The sequence below is a fragment of the Candoia aspera genome, chromosome 15 (assembly GCF_035149785.1).
Source record: "Candoia aspera isolate rCanAsp1 chromosome 15, rCanAsp1.hap2, whole genome shotgun sequence".
Classification (NCBI taxonomy): Eukaryota; Metazoa; Chordata; class Lepidosauria; order Squamata; family Boidae; genus Candoia; species Candoia aspera.
In genome coordinates this window covers 4,010,509-4,026,381 of record NC_086167.1, presented here as the reverse complement: position 1 = coordinate 4,026,381, position 15,873 = coordinate 4,010,509, and the positions used below count along the sequence as shown (strand labels likewise).

The 15,873-nt window shown below is 48.6% G+C and overlaps 1 protein-coding gene across 1 annotated transcript in view; it reads left to right on the top strand.

The window, feature by feature from the left end:
• The window catches only part of INPP5J (inositol polyphosphate-5-phosphatase J), a 51,810-nt gene that overhangs the window by 25,192 nt on the left and 10,745 nt on the right, over positions 1–15,873 (top strand). Inside the window, exons 6-10 of the mRNA XM_063315812.1 lie at positions 1,126–1,234; positions 7,175–7,291; positions 8,514–8,689; positions 10,947–11,058; positions 15,381–15,490. Of these exons, the coding sequence (XP_063171882.1) occupies positions 1,126–1,234; positions 7,175–7,291; positions 8,514–8,689; positions 10,947–11,058; positions 15,381–15,490 (624 nt within the window). The remainder of the gene's footprint in view (positions 1–1,125; positions 1,235–7,174; positions 7,292–8,513; positions 8,690–10,946; positions 11,059–15,380; positions 15,491–15,873) is intronic.

Here is a 15,873-nt window from a genome sequence, read left to right as displayed (position 1 = left end):
GTGAAATTGTTTGGCCTGGACTCATGGCACTGAGCTCTAAATTGGAAAGGGTCAGAATCTCTTTTAGCTTCCTTGCCTTCCTTGTTTGAAGCCTGGGCACCTGCTTGAAAATGTGAAAGAAAGAGAGATTAGTCAAAAATGCAAAGATTTGTAGTTGCCTTTGCTTTCAGACCAAAGTCCCAGATAGCAAACCCTACCAATTCAACAGGATTTCCAAGATTTGAGCTTTAGAAATGCAAGTCTTCAGGTTGATCAAAAGAGTTTTCCAAAGCTTCCCCTCCTTGTCTGCTGGTCCAAGGTCAACCTTTGGAGAAGACTTCGTGTTGTGGAGAAGTATGACAATATTTTCAGGGAGCCAAGAAGTGACTTGAAAGAGGGCTGCTCTCTTCCCATTACCACTTTTACTTCTTCCAGGGAAATTGGTCTTGTTGGGCATTTGTATCATCTAAAAATGCTGATAAATATATGCCAATGAACTGGGCAGAAGAGTTGGTGAACTTCAGACCGGAATTACCTCCTCTTCCATCCTGCAAACAGAGCAAGCCTCTTCCTAGCTAGGCAGAGTTTCACAGGTTCCGTCTGGCTTCACAGTGAACCTGGGAAGGGGCTCAACCAAGAAACTGAAGCCCAGGAATTCTAGCCTTCCCCAAGTGTATAAGAGCTTCCAGGAGCACCTTCCAGGTGGACGTCGACACAGTGGTGCAACACAAACGCCCCTTTAGGGAAGGCTCTTTCAGTACCCTTGTGTGCTGGACATCATTTGAACTGGGCATCTGACCACCAAATCCCAGACAATTAGAAATTTGCAGTGGAAGCTTTCCCTACCACTCCCTGCCTCCAAACTGGCATATGTCAAGGGGCTCTGAGCAGGCACCGACTGCCCTTGTTTCAGCAACACTTTACCACACCCGGTATTTGTTTCAAGCAGGGGAACTAACCTGCCGTTTGCTTTTGAATCAGCTCGAAAGGCAAATAGTGGTGGAGCTGCTTAGAGTGAACATGTGGGGAGAACGTTTTCCTCCACATATGCTTCAGGCATTGTCAGGCAGCGACCCATGGGGGAGGACTGAGGGGGCATTACGAGAGGACCCTGGGTGCAGCTGGTGAATTTGCACTTTTTTGCAGGTTGCAGGAGGTGAATTCCATGATCAACAAACGACTGAAGGATGCTCTCTTCACCGACCAGTGGAGTGAACTTTTCATGGAGGTGTTGAGCCCCTTTAATTTTGTACTGGTAAGCTCCGAGGAAGACCAGAAAGGAATTTGCAGAGTGACTGATAAAAACAAGGCACCCTTAGAGGTCTCTGGAATGTGTAGGGCCAAAATCTCAAGCTGGGTTATTTTGGCATTCGTGGGGATTTCAGGGAGTGACACCTCCCCCCAGTCAGATCACTGCATCTGCTTTTAGCGGTTTTAAGGGCAAAGTGAGCGCAAAGCTTAAGGCATTTAATTTGCCCTGAAACCATCCTCCCACCCTCCAATGCCAGGCCACATGACGTTGAATGCCTGCTAGATAAGCCGATTCCTCCCCAGTCATGAAATGAATGAAGCCCAGAAGGATGTTGATTCAACTCATGTGGCCAAACCAGAAACCTTCTGCTCTTGCAGTGAGCCTCTAGAGCAGTGTTTCTCAACCTTGGCAACTTTCAGATGTGTGGACTTCAACTCCCAGAATTCCCCAGCCAGCTTGGGTATCAGAACCCCAGTGTTGCCTCTAGGACAGTTGGATTTGGAGCCCCCGCCCATCTTCTGGGTTTGCAAAACACATTGAGCCATGCCTAAACCAGCTAGCATGTTGCATGAACCAGGCTTATTAGTCCTGTCGTGCAGACCTGAAAAACTGAGTTAGCTACATCAACCATGGTACAATTTGCTTGGAGCAAACTGTTCAAACCCATCATAAATAAACTTTCCAAGTAGCCATTTGATAACATTTTTCTAATAATTTTGGACAAGAGCACCCAGTGGTTCTTGTCTAGCTCCAAACAAATTATACCTGCTCCTCTGGGACCAAGAGTGGCTGTTTTCAGGCAGCAGAAGTGAATTCTCATGATCGAAAAAGATGCTGTGCTTGCTGACTGGTGGAACAAACTTATCACGGAGGAGCTGAGTAAATAGATGTAATTGGGTTCATTGAATTAGCCCCTTTACTGGGTTTGCATACACTGAGTCAAAAATTAATTGCCCAGGCCAGATTTACACCACATGCTGAGCCGCCAAAAATGAACAGAGCAGGGCTGGCATATGATATCAAGGCTGCCGCTCGGTATTTAATTGATATGGCCAAGCATGTTGAGTGCACGCTGCTATGCCATGGGCATTTGGGGCTGAGCCCCAGATTTTTTGGCTCCCTTTGAAAACAGCTACAGCACTGGAGTTGATGGGGGTGGAGCATTCACATAACATGCTATTACATACAAACACACATACATACATAGCTGACCAAGGTAAAGCTGTCCAGGCTTAACCTGTGTCATCTTTCACTGAATACTGTGTGAATGCAACCAGTGGTGGCTGCGTTTTCCCCCAGGGGGCTTTTCTGCAGAGGAAAGGGAAAAGAAATTGTGGTCAAGACAACAGTGCAGTGGATTGCTCACTTTCTTATTTGATAGTGTAAGAAAGTAATTTAAAATCTGCTTGGAATAAAAATAAAGACTGGAGTTGCCCCGAAAAGCTTATACAGTTCTCTGTGGGGCTGGCATTAGGGATATTTCCCAGATATTGTGCTTCTGTCCCTGTGGGAGTTGGCCCTCCTTGGTTTGTAAGCTTAAGAGATATTGGTGGCAAGAAAATAGGGGGTGAGGATTATTGGAGCTGGAATAGGCTAGGAGCAATTTCCAGAGGTGTGGACTTCACAAAGTTCATCAATGGCTATGCTAGCTGTGGAATTCTGGGATTTGGAAATGGCCACAGTTGGGAAACAGTGGGCTGGAGCATGAACGACATGGAAAGGGTTCAGGCCACTGGAAAAATAACTTTATGACCAAAAGCCCATTTACGACCTTCGCAGCATCCCTCAGTCACGTGATCACCATTATAGTCAGTACATGTTGTCCAGTGCCTGACCTGTTGTTTTCCTTTTTTTCCCCCTTACAGAATGGAGAGATTGGAGAGGAAGGGATTACAAAAGAGTAAGCAGGCACCCAACGGGGAATACATATCAAAAGCAATGAGCTGGTGCCAGCAGTCCCAAGCATGTTATGCAAACAGGCGGTGTATTCCCCACTGTGCCTGCTTACTCTCTTGTAATCCCTTCCTCTCCAGTGAATGTAAATACATACATTAATCCCCTTCTTGCTCGTTATCCCAATGCCAGGGTGAACATTCCAAAGGGCAGGGAGTGGAGAAAAGGAAAGCACAGTCACCGTCACATGATTTCCCACTTAGCAACCATTTCGTTGAACAACAGAGCTGCTGGTCCCAATTGTAGTCACCAAGCAAGGACTACTTGTACAGGGAAAGCAGTACAGCCCCTATCCCCCCTCCTTGCAGAGGTAAGCTAAAAAAATAAATACACCCCAGCTCTGTAGCCCATCTGGGAGAATTTCACCAACTTTCTTCTCCTTTGAAGAGGGTTTTTTGGGGGGCGCCCGTCTGAATAGGAATCACTGGGGGGGGGGGGGGAAGGTAGACTTTGGGGAGGGTCCTGGGACTGGGGCACCAACCAAACCCACCTTCTTCCATGATGAGCACAGTGCCATTATCTCCATAGTGATGCCATGGAGACGGCAAGGATCAGGTGCTGCTGGGATGGAGAAAATGGGGAAGCGGCTATTGCAGATTCTCGGAGCTTATCCCAAAACCCGTTTGGGAGACTTGAAGAGGGGCAGGGCAGCCCCCATGCCGTTCTTTGCGAAGATGGGATGTCCTCTTACAGCAGCATCCCTTCTTGTCTCCTTGGAACTTGATGCGGTTTATTTATTATGCCGTGGCTAACGCATGGCAGTACTTTCTGGATATTCTTTTTCTTTGTTTCTTCTATTGAAAGCATCTGTCCCTCCCTCCTTCCCTCCCTTGCAGCAGCTTAAAGTAAAAAAAAAAGTAAAAACACTGAATCCAAACCAAACCAGTCAACTCCCATATAAACCCAGTGCCAAGCCAGACAGAGATTGCCCAGTTGCTGGAGGGCTTTTGAGTGGTTGGCTGGTGGCGGTGCGGTTGGTCTCCGGCGGGGGGGGTGGGGGGGCTTCACAGATTGGCTGATCAGACCGTGGGAGGGTGGCGTTCTGGGGATTTATTGATCGATCTGCTTGCTGGTTCTGTAGCCTCCCTCAGGAACTCGAGTGACACGCAGAGCGTCCCTCCTGTTTTCCTCCCCACAACAGCCAGATAGGTTGGGCTGAGGGAGACAAGAGAGGCGAGTAGTTGCAGCCGAGACAGAAAACCAACCAACCAACCTGAGTTCCAGCGGAAAGTTCATATCCACACAACAGAGGTGGTGGCAGGTTTAGACTCCTTAGGCAGATTCCCCATAAATAACGTTACTCCTAGTAAAGAAATCGATAGGCCGTCCCTATTTCCAGGGATGCCTTCACGAAGCGTCTTCCGCCCCTTTGCCAAGTACCGCCCCCAGATCGCCTTTGAGGGCAACCACGTGGCAAGTCGATCCGGAAAGCAACCACGCCGATCAGCGTTTTGCAAACGGGTTCAGCCACCTGGCTTGGATGGCTGAAGTCTCTTTATGGCCACCACAAGTCTAAGATGAGGAACTTTCTACTTCACGGCTTGCCCTTCAGTCTCACTTGTATATGCACAGAATGAAGCCCTTGGCTGGGGTGTATTTGCACCAGTATAGCATCACTGTATCTAGGGGTTTATAGGAGAGTAGAGGAGTGACTGCGCCAAAGGAGCTTGAAGTCTAAAATTGTGGAGAAAAGTTGGCAGAATAGAGAACATTTCAGACCATCCGGGGGTGGAGAGGTTGCATTACTCATTATTTTTTGGGGGGGGTAATTAAAAATAAAACTTCATTGAAAATAGAAGGCTAGTAGATAGGTTGTGATAGAGCTTTTCTCAGCTTATTTCCATATATGCACACGCATAACAGAATATTCCAGAAAAGCACCCCCTCTCCGTTCTGCTTTGATTGTAGATGGGGCCAGAGAAATGTCAGCATACCAGCCTCCCTTTCAGTTTAGCTCAATTCTGCACAAGTCTGCTTTTTAAAATGTACAGTCTGCCCAAACCCTTGTTAAACATTTTGAACAAGTTTTCTCCAAACATTTATACTTTTGTCCACTCTAGTCCTAATGTGCATTTTCTCCAGGCAGTTTCCCCAAAGATCTTATGTGGGGTTGTACATATATTCTCCTATGATAATGTATTTTTTGTATGCTGTTTTCTTTAAATGTATTTTTGTGTTTTTCCTTTTTTACTTGTGAACCGCATCCCAAAGCCAGAAAAGGACAGATTTTGCATGTTCACACCAAGTGAAGTGTGAAGTGGAAAGGCTCTCATTAAAATCAAACTGAATGAATTTCCCTGCAATCCCTAATTCTGACTGTTATAGCTTCAACATGTAAAATGCATTTAAGGGGAAAAAACTTCTGCTTTTTTTTCTTTAATTAGAAATATAAATAATTTGGCAGGGAAATGTTATCACTGAGTGCTTTTTCTCCAAAGCTGTGCAGATCTTCCAAGGGATGCTTTGCTCAATTTGCCTTTGCAAGTTGAAGCAGGCCCTTTATTCTAATCAGCAGAGCAGCCAACTGATGTTGCTCAGTAGCAGGAGTTTCTGAGCATGTGCAGATGCCACTGCCCATAAGGTAGTGCAGATTGGTCCCAGCTCAGTTAAGAGTCAGGGTTACCATAAATATGTTTCTATAAGGTGGCATGATTTGCGCACCCCTATTATTTTCCATATGCTTTGATTTATTCTCCTCTGCCACAAACAGTGCTAAAGCCTGACAGTCTTGTCCTCTCAGTCTACTGCCTTCCAAGCAAAGGCAGAGGAGCAGCCTGATACTCAATGGATGAAATGACTTCTCTTGCTCTGGGGAAGTCTCCCCCTGTATGTTCCTTCTCCAATATGCCAGCGGCGCCATCATGCTTAATCGATGCAAGCTGCAATGTATTTCATAGAAAGAGAATGGAAGGGTCAGAAGGGATCTTGGAGATCATCTAGCCCATCCCCCTGGTGGGTGCAGGAATCTTACTACTACAGCATCTCCAACAGCCTCAGGTTAAACATTTCCAGCAAAGGAGGGTGTATCACCTCCCAAGGCAGCCTGTTCCATTGTTAAACAGTTTGGTTAGGAAAATTCTCCTGATGCTGAGCTGAAATCTGACCCTTGTAATCCAAACCTGTCTTCTACACGACAACCCTTCAAGGATGAGCAGACAAGACAGAGCCCTGGTCAACAGCCGGGAAGTAATTAGGGACACACACAGATAACTTCCAGCCGAACACTGGGGCACAACAGGCTCTTTGGAACACACGGAGACCCAGTGAATTTAAAGTAACAGCAAACTTTACTGGGTGCAAGGTACATTTGCTCTTTCTCACATGCACACACACACACGCTCATCCACACCTACCCACGTACTTCTGAACTAGGCTGCCAGGCACTAGCTAGAGCAGTGTTTGGGTTAGGACTGGCTGGGGAATTCTGGGAGTTGAAGTTCACCCATCTTTAAGTTGACAAGGTTGAGGAACACTGAGCCAGAGGGACGGAAGCTGCCAAGTCTGGATCCAAAGACCACTCTGGGAGTAGGTGGGCTTTGGGACCCCTTTTATCCCCAAAAGTCCTTGCTTTGTTGATTCACAAGACTGGCAGCTACTCCGGCCTTGTTAATTACAAGTCTGGTAGCTGTTGATGGGATTGGGGTGGGGATTTCCACGTGCTCAAGCCCAGCGTCTGTTGCCTGGCACAGGTGACAGTTTCTTCCTTAACGACTTGCTTTCTTCCTGTCTACCTCCCTGAGGGGATCTTTCAGACAAGATTCCCGGCGTTGTCGTCCTCTCTGCTTATGGGCCTGCTTATGGCCGCTTCGGCCCAGGCTCACCGTGGAACGTGGTTCTCTCTCTGTACCAGTAGATCATCCACACTGATACGGCAGAGCACGTTGGGCCTGGCAGGCGTTTAACCAAGGAGCCCTCAAGTCCCAGGCTGATTTGGGGTTTGGAGGTGCAGCAGCAGGACTCAGCGCATCGCTTTCTCTTTGGCTGTTTCAGGTGAGCACCGTACGGATGCAAGGAGTGATACTGCTTGTCTTCGCCAAGTACTACCACCTGCCTTTTCTGCAGGACATCCAGACGGACTGCACCCGGACAGGACTGGGCGGCTATTGGGTGAGTGAGCTGCCGCCGCTGCCTGGTTGTTGCAGGATTTATGCGGGGCCGCTTAGGACTAAGCTGGAGAAATCTTGCAGGAGGTCCATTGCCTGCATGCACTTCACTTGGTGACTAATGTGTAGTCTGCATAACACATGGAACCATTAACTAACCCCACAAGGCTGGGTTTATGGAAACACTGAGCTACAGAGGAGCTAGCCAAGCTTAGCATGTTGCACAGAAGCAGCTGCTGGGCCTTTCTCTGAACGGTTAAGCAGAGCTGTGATCCCAGCCAATCAGGGACACAACACGAGCTATTTTGTGGAGCTGTATGTCCAAACTCTATGCAGCAAGAGGAGCGGAATTGGGCTCTAAGAATTCCTTTGGTGTGCATGCCTCCATCAGCCTTGGAGCATGGATGCTCTGGGTCTGGGATCGCTCCTGTTGTCACCAGATTGAACGGGAAGAGGTTATTTCATCAGCATTTTGCTCAGTGGAGGACCTGCTATGCAAACAGGGAGGGAGGGTCCCACACTTTCTGTAGCAGTCCATTCCACTGCCAGTTGCCACGGAGTTTTAGGGCAGGAACGCAAAACCTTGGCCCACGGACTCTTGCAGCCTGCCACCAGAGTTAGGGCGCTTTTTTTTTGTGTGCTTTTTTGTGCTTTTTTGGAGGTATGGGGTGGTTTAAAGGGGCAAGAGCCTCAAAAATGCTGATGGCACTCACTTCTCTCCTTAGAACTCCTGAGCCCGACCTCCCCAAGTGGACCTGAACTTACCACCTTTTGGAGCACAGCTGTGACATGCCTCACCAAAGCTGGCTCAGGCCTTGAGCTGGGAGAGGTTGCGCTGTCCTGCTATGGGAGTTTGGGGCTCCTTCTGCCCTAGGTTTGCTGGGCCTTAGCAGTGCTGTGGAGGGCTCAGTTCAGCACCATCCATGGACAGTTGCTGGGGCCTCTGGTTCCTGCCTCCCCCGCTTCAGTTGAGCCCCCAATTAAATTGGTCACCTAACCTTCGGATGACAAGGGCAGGTGATGCAGAGCTCTTTGACACTGCTCCAAGGGGGAAAAGTGAGGGTGATTGAGCTTGCCAGATGTTGCTCTTCCAGGTTGGCTCTTCCCAGGTGGAACCATCGTGGCCTCTGGGACTTGCTCCTGCAGGCCAGGCTGAGTATTTTGTCTGCCCCTCACTGCTGGCTCCAGCCCATCAACTCTCTGCCTTCCTCCTCCTTCCTCTGCAGGGCAACAAAGGGGGGGTGAGTGTCCGGCTCTCCGTCTTTGGACACATGGTTTGCTTCTTGAACTGCCACCTGCCGGCGCACATGGAGAAGGCCGAGCAGCGCAAAGAGGACTTCACCACCATCCTCCACTTGCAGCAGTTTGAGGGGCCCTCGGCCAACGGCATCCTGGACCACGAGTGAGAAAAGGGGCCCCAGGAGGGCAGGGCAGGGAGGGGCTTCTTGGCCAGTTCAGCTCTCTTTTGGTAGACACCTTCTCAACTGGGAGGGTCTGCTGTTTCATTCTAGTTACTAGTTATCCATTATCAGTGGAATTTGCTCCCCCCCCCCCGTCCTCCCTACAGTGCCCAAGCCAAGACAAAAATAAGACAAAATAGTTTGAATCCAGCGCTTAGAAAAATTACATAAATTATACTTAAAATCATTGTTAGGTATCTCAAAAAGCTGAAGAGGAAAGCAAAGTGGTGGGTGCGAAGTGCCAAAGCTCCTGGGGGAGACTGTGCTGTAATCTAAAGCAGTGCAGGGTTGGGCGCGAATCTGGCAAACAAGAATCTCAAAGTGGGACGATCCTTCAGGGGGCAAATTTAGGGCTCCGGTTTTTACCACTTTTCTTGTTTTCATTCCACTTTTTTCTCTATTATTGTGTCTCTATTATTGATCTTTTCTTCTGCAGAAGGAAAAGCAAATGCAAGGTTCTCTGCATATGGTAGTTCCAGAAGGCATGGATAAAATGCCTCCGCTCCTACTGCCCCCCCCCTCCTTGGCGGTTCCAAATTGCATTGGTCGCAGAGGTTTTTCAGCTTAAAAGAGAAAAAGAGGCAGAAAAGCACAGGGAAAAATACCTGCGGGTGTTAAAAGCTCTTTTTCTCACCCGGTCCTGGGCCCTTTCAACTGGAGGGGGGCAGATGTGACTCTCCAGCCTCATTCATGTAATGATGACCACAGTGATGATGATGGTGATGATGACGATGTAGATCTTCTTACACTACTGAGTCTCGGTTCTTCTCCTTTGCCACTGATTAAAGGGCTATTGTACTAAAGTGGCTTTATTTCTGACAATCCTCTTTATTGGCAGACATAAAAGATTTTGGGGGGAAACAGCTGGCATCCCAAAGCTGAAGCTCAGATCTAGCAAAACTGAACTTGCTAGATCTTCTGGCATTTTGGTGAAAGAGGGGCTGAGGGGATGGGGGCAACAGATTCCCCCCCACTCTTCCCCACCCCATCCCCGGCCCACCTGCATCTGATCCTCCACCTGGCCAGATGGCCACCGGCTGCACCACTTGACCCATTCAAAACTGGAGGGCTTTCTAGCGGCACCGGTTTTATTCAGTAAAGGGGCAGGCTGGACATGGCCAGGACAGCTGGCCTGCCTCTCCTCCAGGAACGTGGCTGCCCCGTGGGTTCACCTGCCTCCGGGGTTCAGCCTCGTTGCCCATCCAGGCCTTTCTCTCCCGGACCTGCTCCTGGCCGCACAAGAGTCATGAAAGCCTGCAAGCCAAAGGGGCTGAGCCCCCCCTCCAACTGCCTTCCAGCTGCCTGGCAGCGTCCGCAGGGAGAGCGGCTGTGTCTCGGACGGTCCCTGTCCTCCGCAGGAAGAGACTTGCTGCAATGCCCAGCGTGGTGGCTTTGCTGCTTTCCTGGCACCACCTGACACTCCAACAAAGCAGCAGGAGACGGCCACAGGAGTGTGGGGGTGATGTTCCCTGACCCCAAGGGAGCGAATCTTCATTGTCATAAAACATCCAACAATAATACTGTGACGCTGCCCATTGCTGCTTTGTCCTCTGTTCATTTCTGCTTGTCGGCCTCCAGCTTGCTTTGTCCTGGAGGGTTTAGCTCAGCCGCTCCTGGCCTGGTGCTTCCGATGTGTTGATGTGTCGGGACGGCAGTTCCTGGAATTTCCTCCCACCAGGCTGCCTGGGAATTGCCCTCCCAACCCGCCCACAGGGAAGCCAGACTCCCCCTCTCCTGGCGATCAGCAGGAGCCAGCCAAAGCTGCTGCTCAGGAAGCCTCTCCACGGTGGATGATGGGCACGAGTCCTCCCTGGAACGGGGTCCCAGCCTCTGGCCTTGGCTTCCTTTGTGATTTCTGTAACTCCAGGGCTGGGACGTGCCAATTTCTGAAGAGCAAGGACAGGGCCCTGGGTGGCTATCTAAAGTGATTCTTTTTTATCCTGATAGAATCCAGGTTTGTTGAGATGAAGGGATTAGAAGGATTCCAACATCTGAATTAATTCTCTCTTAGAACTAGTACATCCTTGTGTACATTTGGGCAGAAAGTTTCTGGTGCTCTTTCCAACGGGGAGGAATAAGGTTGCTTTGCTGGTAACAAGGAAGCTCGCAGTGGGGTTGCGTGTCTGATGGTCTCCTGAATCCGTATCAGTCTGATAAGGGCTCCCCATTTCCTTCTCCTCCCCTTTGTCTCCCCTCCAGCCTCATCTTTTGGTTTGGGGATCTCAACTTCCGCATTGAGACCTTGGACATCCGCTATGTGAAATATGCCATTGACAACAACATCCTGCACCAGCTCTGGGAGAAGGACCAGGTGAGAAATGCACATGTGTGCGTGGTCTGTGTGCAGGCTGTGGGGGCAAGCAGGAGAGCCTGTGGGGTTGACTCATTCCCCCAGTCAAGTCTCTTTGTGCAAGAGATGGGCCCAAGCCTCTCTGGGCTTTGTGGCCGGCTTTTCACTAGCCACCTTGGCTGAACTAAAAACATAAGCCGGGTGGGATTTGGTTAATACTGGAAAGGGGGGACCACCAACAACAAAAAAACATTATGCAAGAAGGCAATGGCAAACCCCTTTTGCACTATTACTCCAAAACTACATGGATGTTTCTTGAAGTCTGGAAAAGCTGAGCTCAACTTGATCTGTGTTTACTTTACTGAGAGCCAAGCAGCACAACATGAGATATGGGAAATCCATATATGACAGTTTCCACATTTCAGTGTTTTAATTAAAAGAAGTCATGGGGGTTTGGACTGAAATAACAGCTTGATGAAGCCAGCATTTAACCCTAACCCTCCCATTTCCGAAACAGACTGAGTTTCCCAATGTACAAAACAATAAACAACAAGGAAACATCACTTGAACGATCATTAGCCAAGATGCAGTGCACTGCAAAGCTGATAAAAATGATACTTTACAATTGGATGCAAACCAGGTTTGTGGAAGCCCCAGGAGTTACCTCAGCCTGGCTGTTTGTTTACCTCTTAGTAGGTTGCCCAATGGGATCCCTATTTATGTCAGTAAAAGCAGCAGCAGCTGATGGAGCCCCACCCCATGATTTATGGGGTCCTAGATCAGGTTTTTCTATCAGTGCTACCCTCTTGCATTTTGCAAGTCTCTACCTGAAGCTTTGATGCCACTCTCCCAGCCATCAGAAAGGGAGTTAAGACCTGGCTGTGCCTCCTCGCTTGGGGCGAGAGGGGGGATAGTTGATCGTGGAGGTGGCTGGTGCCCTGATGCGGCCCCAGAAAACTTTACTAAGACTATCTTGGATTTTATACTCTGTATTTTATACTTTATACTTTATACTTCATATTTATATTCTTATATTCTTATATTTATGTATATTTATATTTTATAATGAATCTTTTATTTTTTATTCTTTTATTCACTTGTAAATGGCCCAGTCGTCACTACATGAGATTGGCGGTGAGCCAACATGATAAATAAATAAATAAAATGCACTTCTTAAACTTGCAAGGGGGAGGAAGAGCAAAAGCCCAGCAGTGATTCCTCGGCGGGTTTCTTAAAATGGGTGTCAGTTCAGAAGACCTTGAGCCTGTCCCACCCCTCCCACCTTTGCTCCCATTTTGATGGCAGCAGCAAGGGCTGGAAGCAATAGCCTTACTAACCAGGTGGGCCTGGGTGCTTCAAGATCCACGGGCTGCAAAGGGCAAAATGGGAGCACCCTGCTCCCGGGCCCCAGTACTCTTGACAAGGGACAGGGTGGGGGAGTGGCGGAATCGATGGACAAGGTGACTGATCAACATATTTGGCCTGCCTTCTTTGGTGCCAGAATGCTGCTTGTCTGAGCACTGTTCAGACCTGAACTCCCTCCAAAATCCCTTGGTTGAAAAATCATAATACTTTTTTAAAAATTAGAGCATTGCTTGGTCTCCTTCTGGGAGTTTTCCTTCTTGAAGCTATTTACCTTTCTGGCAGCTTGATCTGTATTTGGAGCCAGATGTCACCATAAGGCAGGTGTATAGATCAGCAGCGCTGGGCTGAGAAATAATTCCTGCATGCTTTCCCCCCATTCTATGGTCATACAGCTTGACGAAAGAGAAGTTGCTATTAAAATTCCTTTCCAAAGACGTTTTCGTGCATGCAGTGCAGTGTTCTGCATTTATTTTAGTAGCAACAAGTGAATGTCCAGTCTTTTATACTGCAGCTCTTTCCCAGCAATCTGCAGCATCCCTGGCTTCCCACCCTTCCCCTGAACTTCAGAGAAAGAGAACAGCCTGGGCCTTTGGAGATGGAGAAGGCTGGGCAGCCAGGGAGGCTTTGGGGGTGACAAGGTTTGTAACAGGAAATCCTCTCTCTGGTGGTCTGCAGCTCCCTGGCTCCCCACCCTTCCATTCAACCCAGAAAGGAGACTTCAGGATGGAAGTCCCACTGTGGACCTTTTTCAGATCACGGGAAGCGTGCACATCTAGGGAAGGGCCCAAACAACGGAAACATCTGACACAGGGACCCCTCTCCCGGCGGTCTGCCGCCTCCTGATTTCCAGAGCTTCCACTCAACCCCAAAGGAACCGCTCAGGAGGAAAGCCTTCCCAGGGCTTTTTTTCAGTGGTTGTACTTCTGTAATCTCTAAGGGGGAGTTTTACCCTTGAGAAATGGTTGCGGGATCTCTCCCTCCCCTGGAGAGCTTCAAAGAAAGGCCCCAAATCCATTTCTTTGCCCACAAATCCAATGGAAAATTTTGGGAGGACATTTTTACCCAGCTTTATTGGTTTAGGCCAGTCAGTTTGGAGCCAGTCATGTGAATGGCTGTGATGTATTGGCATTGCTGCAAAGTGTAGGATTTTGTGCCTGTTTTTCCCTCTGTTTTTGGAAGGCATGTTCTCGTCCTCAACATGTTCGGCTTATATGAGGCTTAACACACCCATTTTCTTTTCTCCTGAAAATCATACCAAAGTTGTTCAGTGTTTGCTATTCGGTTTTGGCAGCAGGATCTCAGGAAGCTTCTGTGTGCACTGAGTGTGGGGTGGGAATATCTTGCCTCCAGACTGCGGGCGCCCATTTCTGCTTTGGAGGTGATCCCTAAGGCTCTTAGGCATTCTAGAGACTGGTCATCTCACCTGTTGGCTGCATTTATAAAGAATACTTTATCTCATTATGAAGTTTACCAGTTTTCCAAGTCATACATGGGGCCATAAATGAATCTAGTGGCCTACGTTCATACAACTTGCAACACAAAGACACATGTGCACACACATAAGCTAACCAGAACTTCATGTTTTGCAAGTCTGACTGCTGTCCTGGTTGTGTACAGTAGGTTGTATAACCACAGCTACTGCTGCTCTGCCTGGCTTTGAGCTCCCCACATCCCAGGGCTATAGCAGGATGGCAGCATCTCATCCAACCTTGTCTGGTCTTAGAAGCTAAGTAGGGTCAGGCCTGGTTAATTCTTTGAAGAGTGACTTTCAGGGAATCCCAGGGCTGGAGTGGGAAGCTGGAAAAAGTCCTGGAAGAAAGCAAAGGCCACCCACTTATTCAGTGGCCAAGAAAACCACATCGACGTGTCCATGAAGCCACCAGGAGTTGAGCTCAATTCAGAGCAGCTTTGACTGTGCTGTCCACCTGGATGGCAGCACCTGACCAACCCAGAAGCTGAGTGAGGATGAACTTAGCTCGGACAGGGACCACCTGGGAATCCCATGGCTGGACACTAGAGTGGGAAATCAGAAAAAACATTCCAGAGGAAGGCCATAGCCAACTCCTTTGTATTGTTGCCAGGAAAATCCTATGGAAGCAGTTCAGAAGGAGTCAAGCTTGACTTGAGGGCATCTTCGTTTTTCAGTCAATGGGATCGGCATTCCTCCCAGGTCTTGGAAGTTCCCATTTTCTAAGCCAAACTCTCTGTCCCCCTGGCCAAGTATTGGCTCTGACTCTTGGCTGGAAGCAGAGTCTTTCCCAGTCTCAGTTAGAGGCCTTTGCTAGCCTCCCTGAGGAAGCTGGAAAACTGAACCCGGAATTTTTGCATGACAAAATGCAAGATGGTTGGCTGGACCTTTGTTCCTGCTGTCAACGGTCTCCCCTCTGCAGGCACAAATAGTTAGGGATAAGAGCCATGTTAGGTCTGTTACCCTAAAAACTAACCACCATGTTATAGCAGAAGCTTTTCTTGACCACAGTGTACTTCATGAGAAAGGTTGTGGAGAAGGAGGAATATGCAAATACATGCCTATGCTCAGATGAGGAAAAATAAATAGGGAGGTCACAGGGGAACGAAGTGTGGAGAGTGCATGCAAATAGTGATAATTACTTTAATGACCCAGACCATTCTTAAAAGAGTTATTAGCAATCTTCCAGCAATGATGAGTGGATATACACCTCTGATGTGGTGAGAAACCCCAGCCTCTCTTTAAACTATAGAAAAGAGTACTGAAGCCCATAATGAATTCTGACACAGTTGTTGCTGGGTAATATAGCTCTTGAATGCACTTCCCTGACGGGGTGGGCCATGTAGTTGACTGCTCCTGGAAGGCCGGGAGGTTCTGCATGCTGTGTGTCCCCTGAGGCCATCTATGGAGTGGGAAGGAGCTGTGGTGTGTGTGTGGTGGGGGGGGAGGAGAAAGAGAGAAGGACGCCTAACCACCCAGCTTTGTTCTCCTGGCTTCTCCCCTTCTGCAGCTTAACATTGCAAAAACCACGTGGCCCATCCTGAAGGGATTCCAAGAGGGGTCCCTCAACTTCCCCCCAACCTTTAAATTCGACGTGGGAACTAACATGTATGACACCAGGTATGGAGGACGTTTGGGGGGAAGTTAGCAGGATCTACTCCTGAGCTGTGCAGAGGCATTAATTTGCTTCTTTACAATGCTGAAATCTGACCTGGGATGAGATCTAGCCCACATCAAAGTTGATTCTCAAGGCTAAACTAAAGCTAAACTGCCCCACCATCTCTGGAGGAGTCTTCCACCTGCATCTCTGTGACCGACTGATCCTGGCCTACTGCTGGGGTTCTGCCATTGGCCTCACAAGGCGTGAACTATGGCTGCCTGCCCATGGAGGATGCCACCTGTCATGTCTCTGTACGAGTCCTAATTCTGAGCATATCTTCTTCCAGTGAGGAGGCGCACCTTTACAGAAACTTTGATGGTGAACCCTGAATATTTGAGATTAC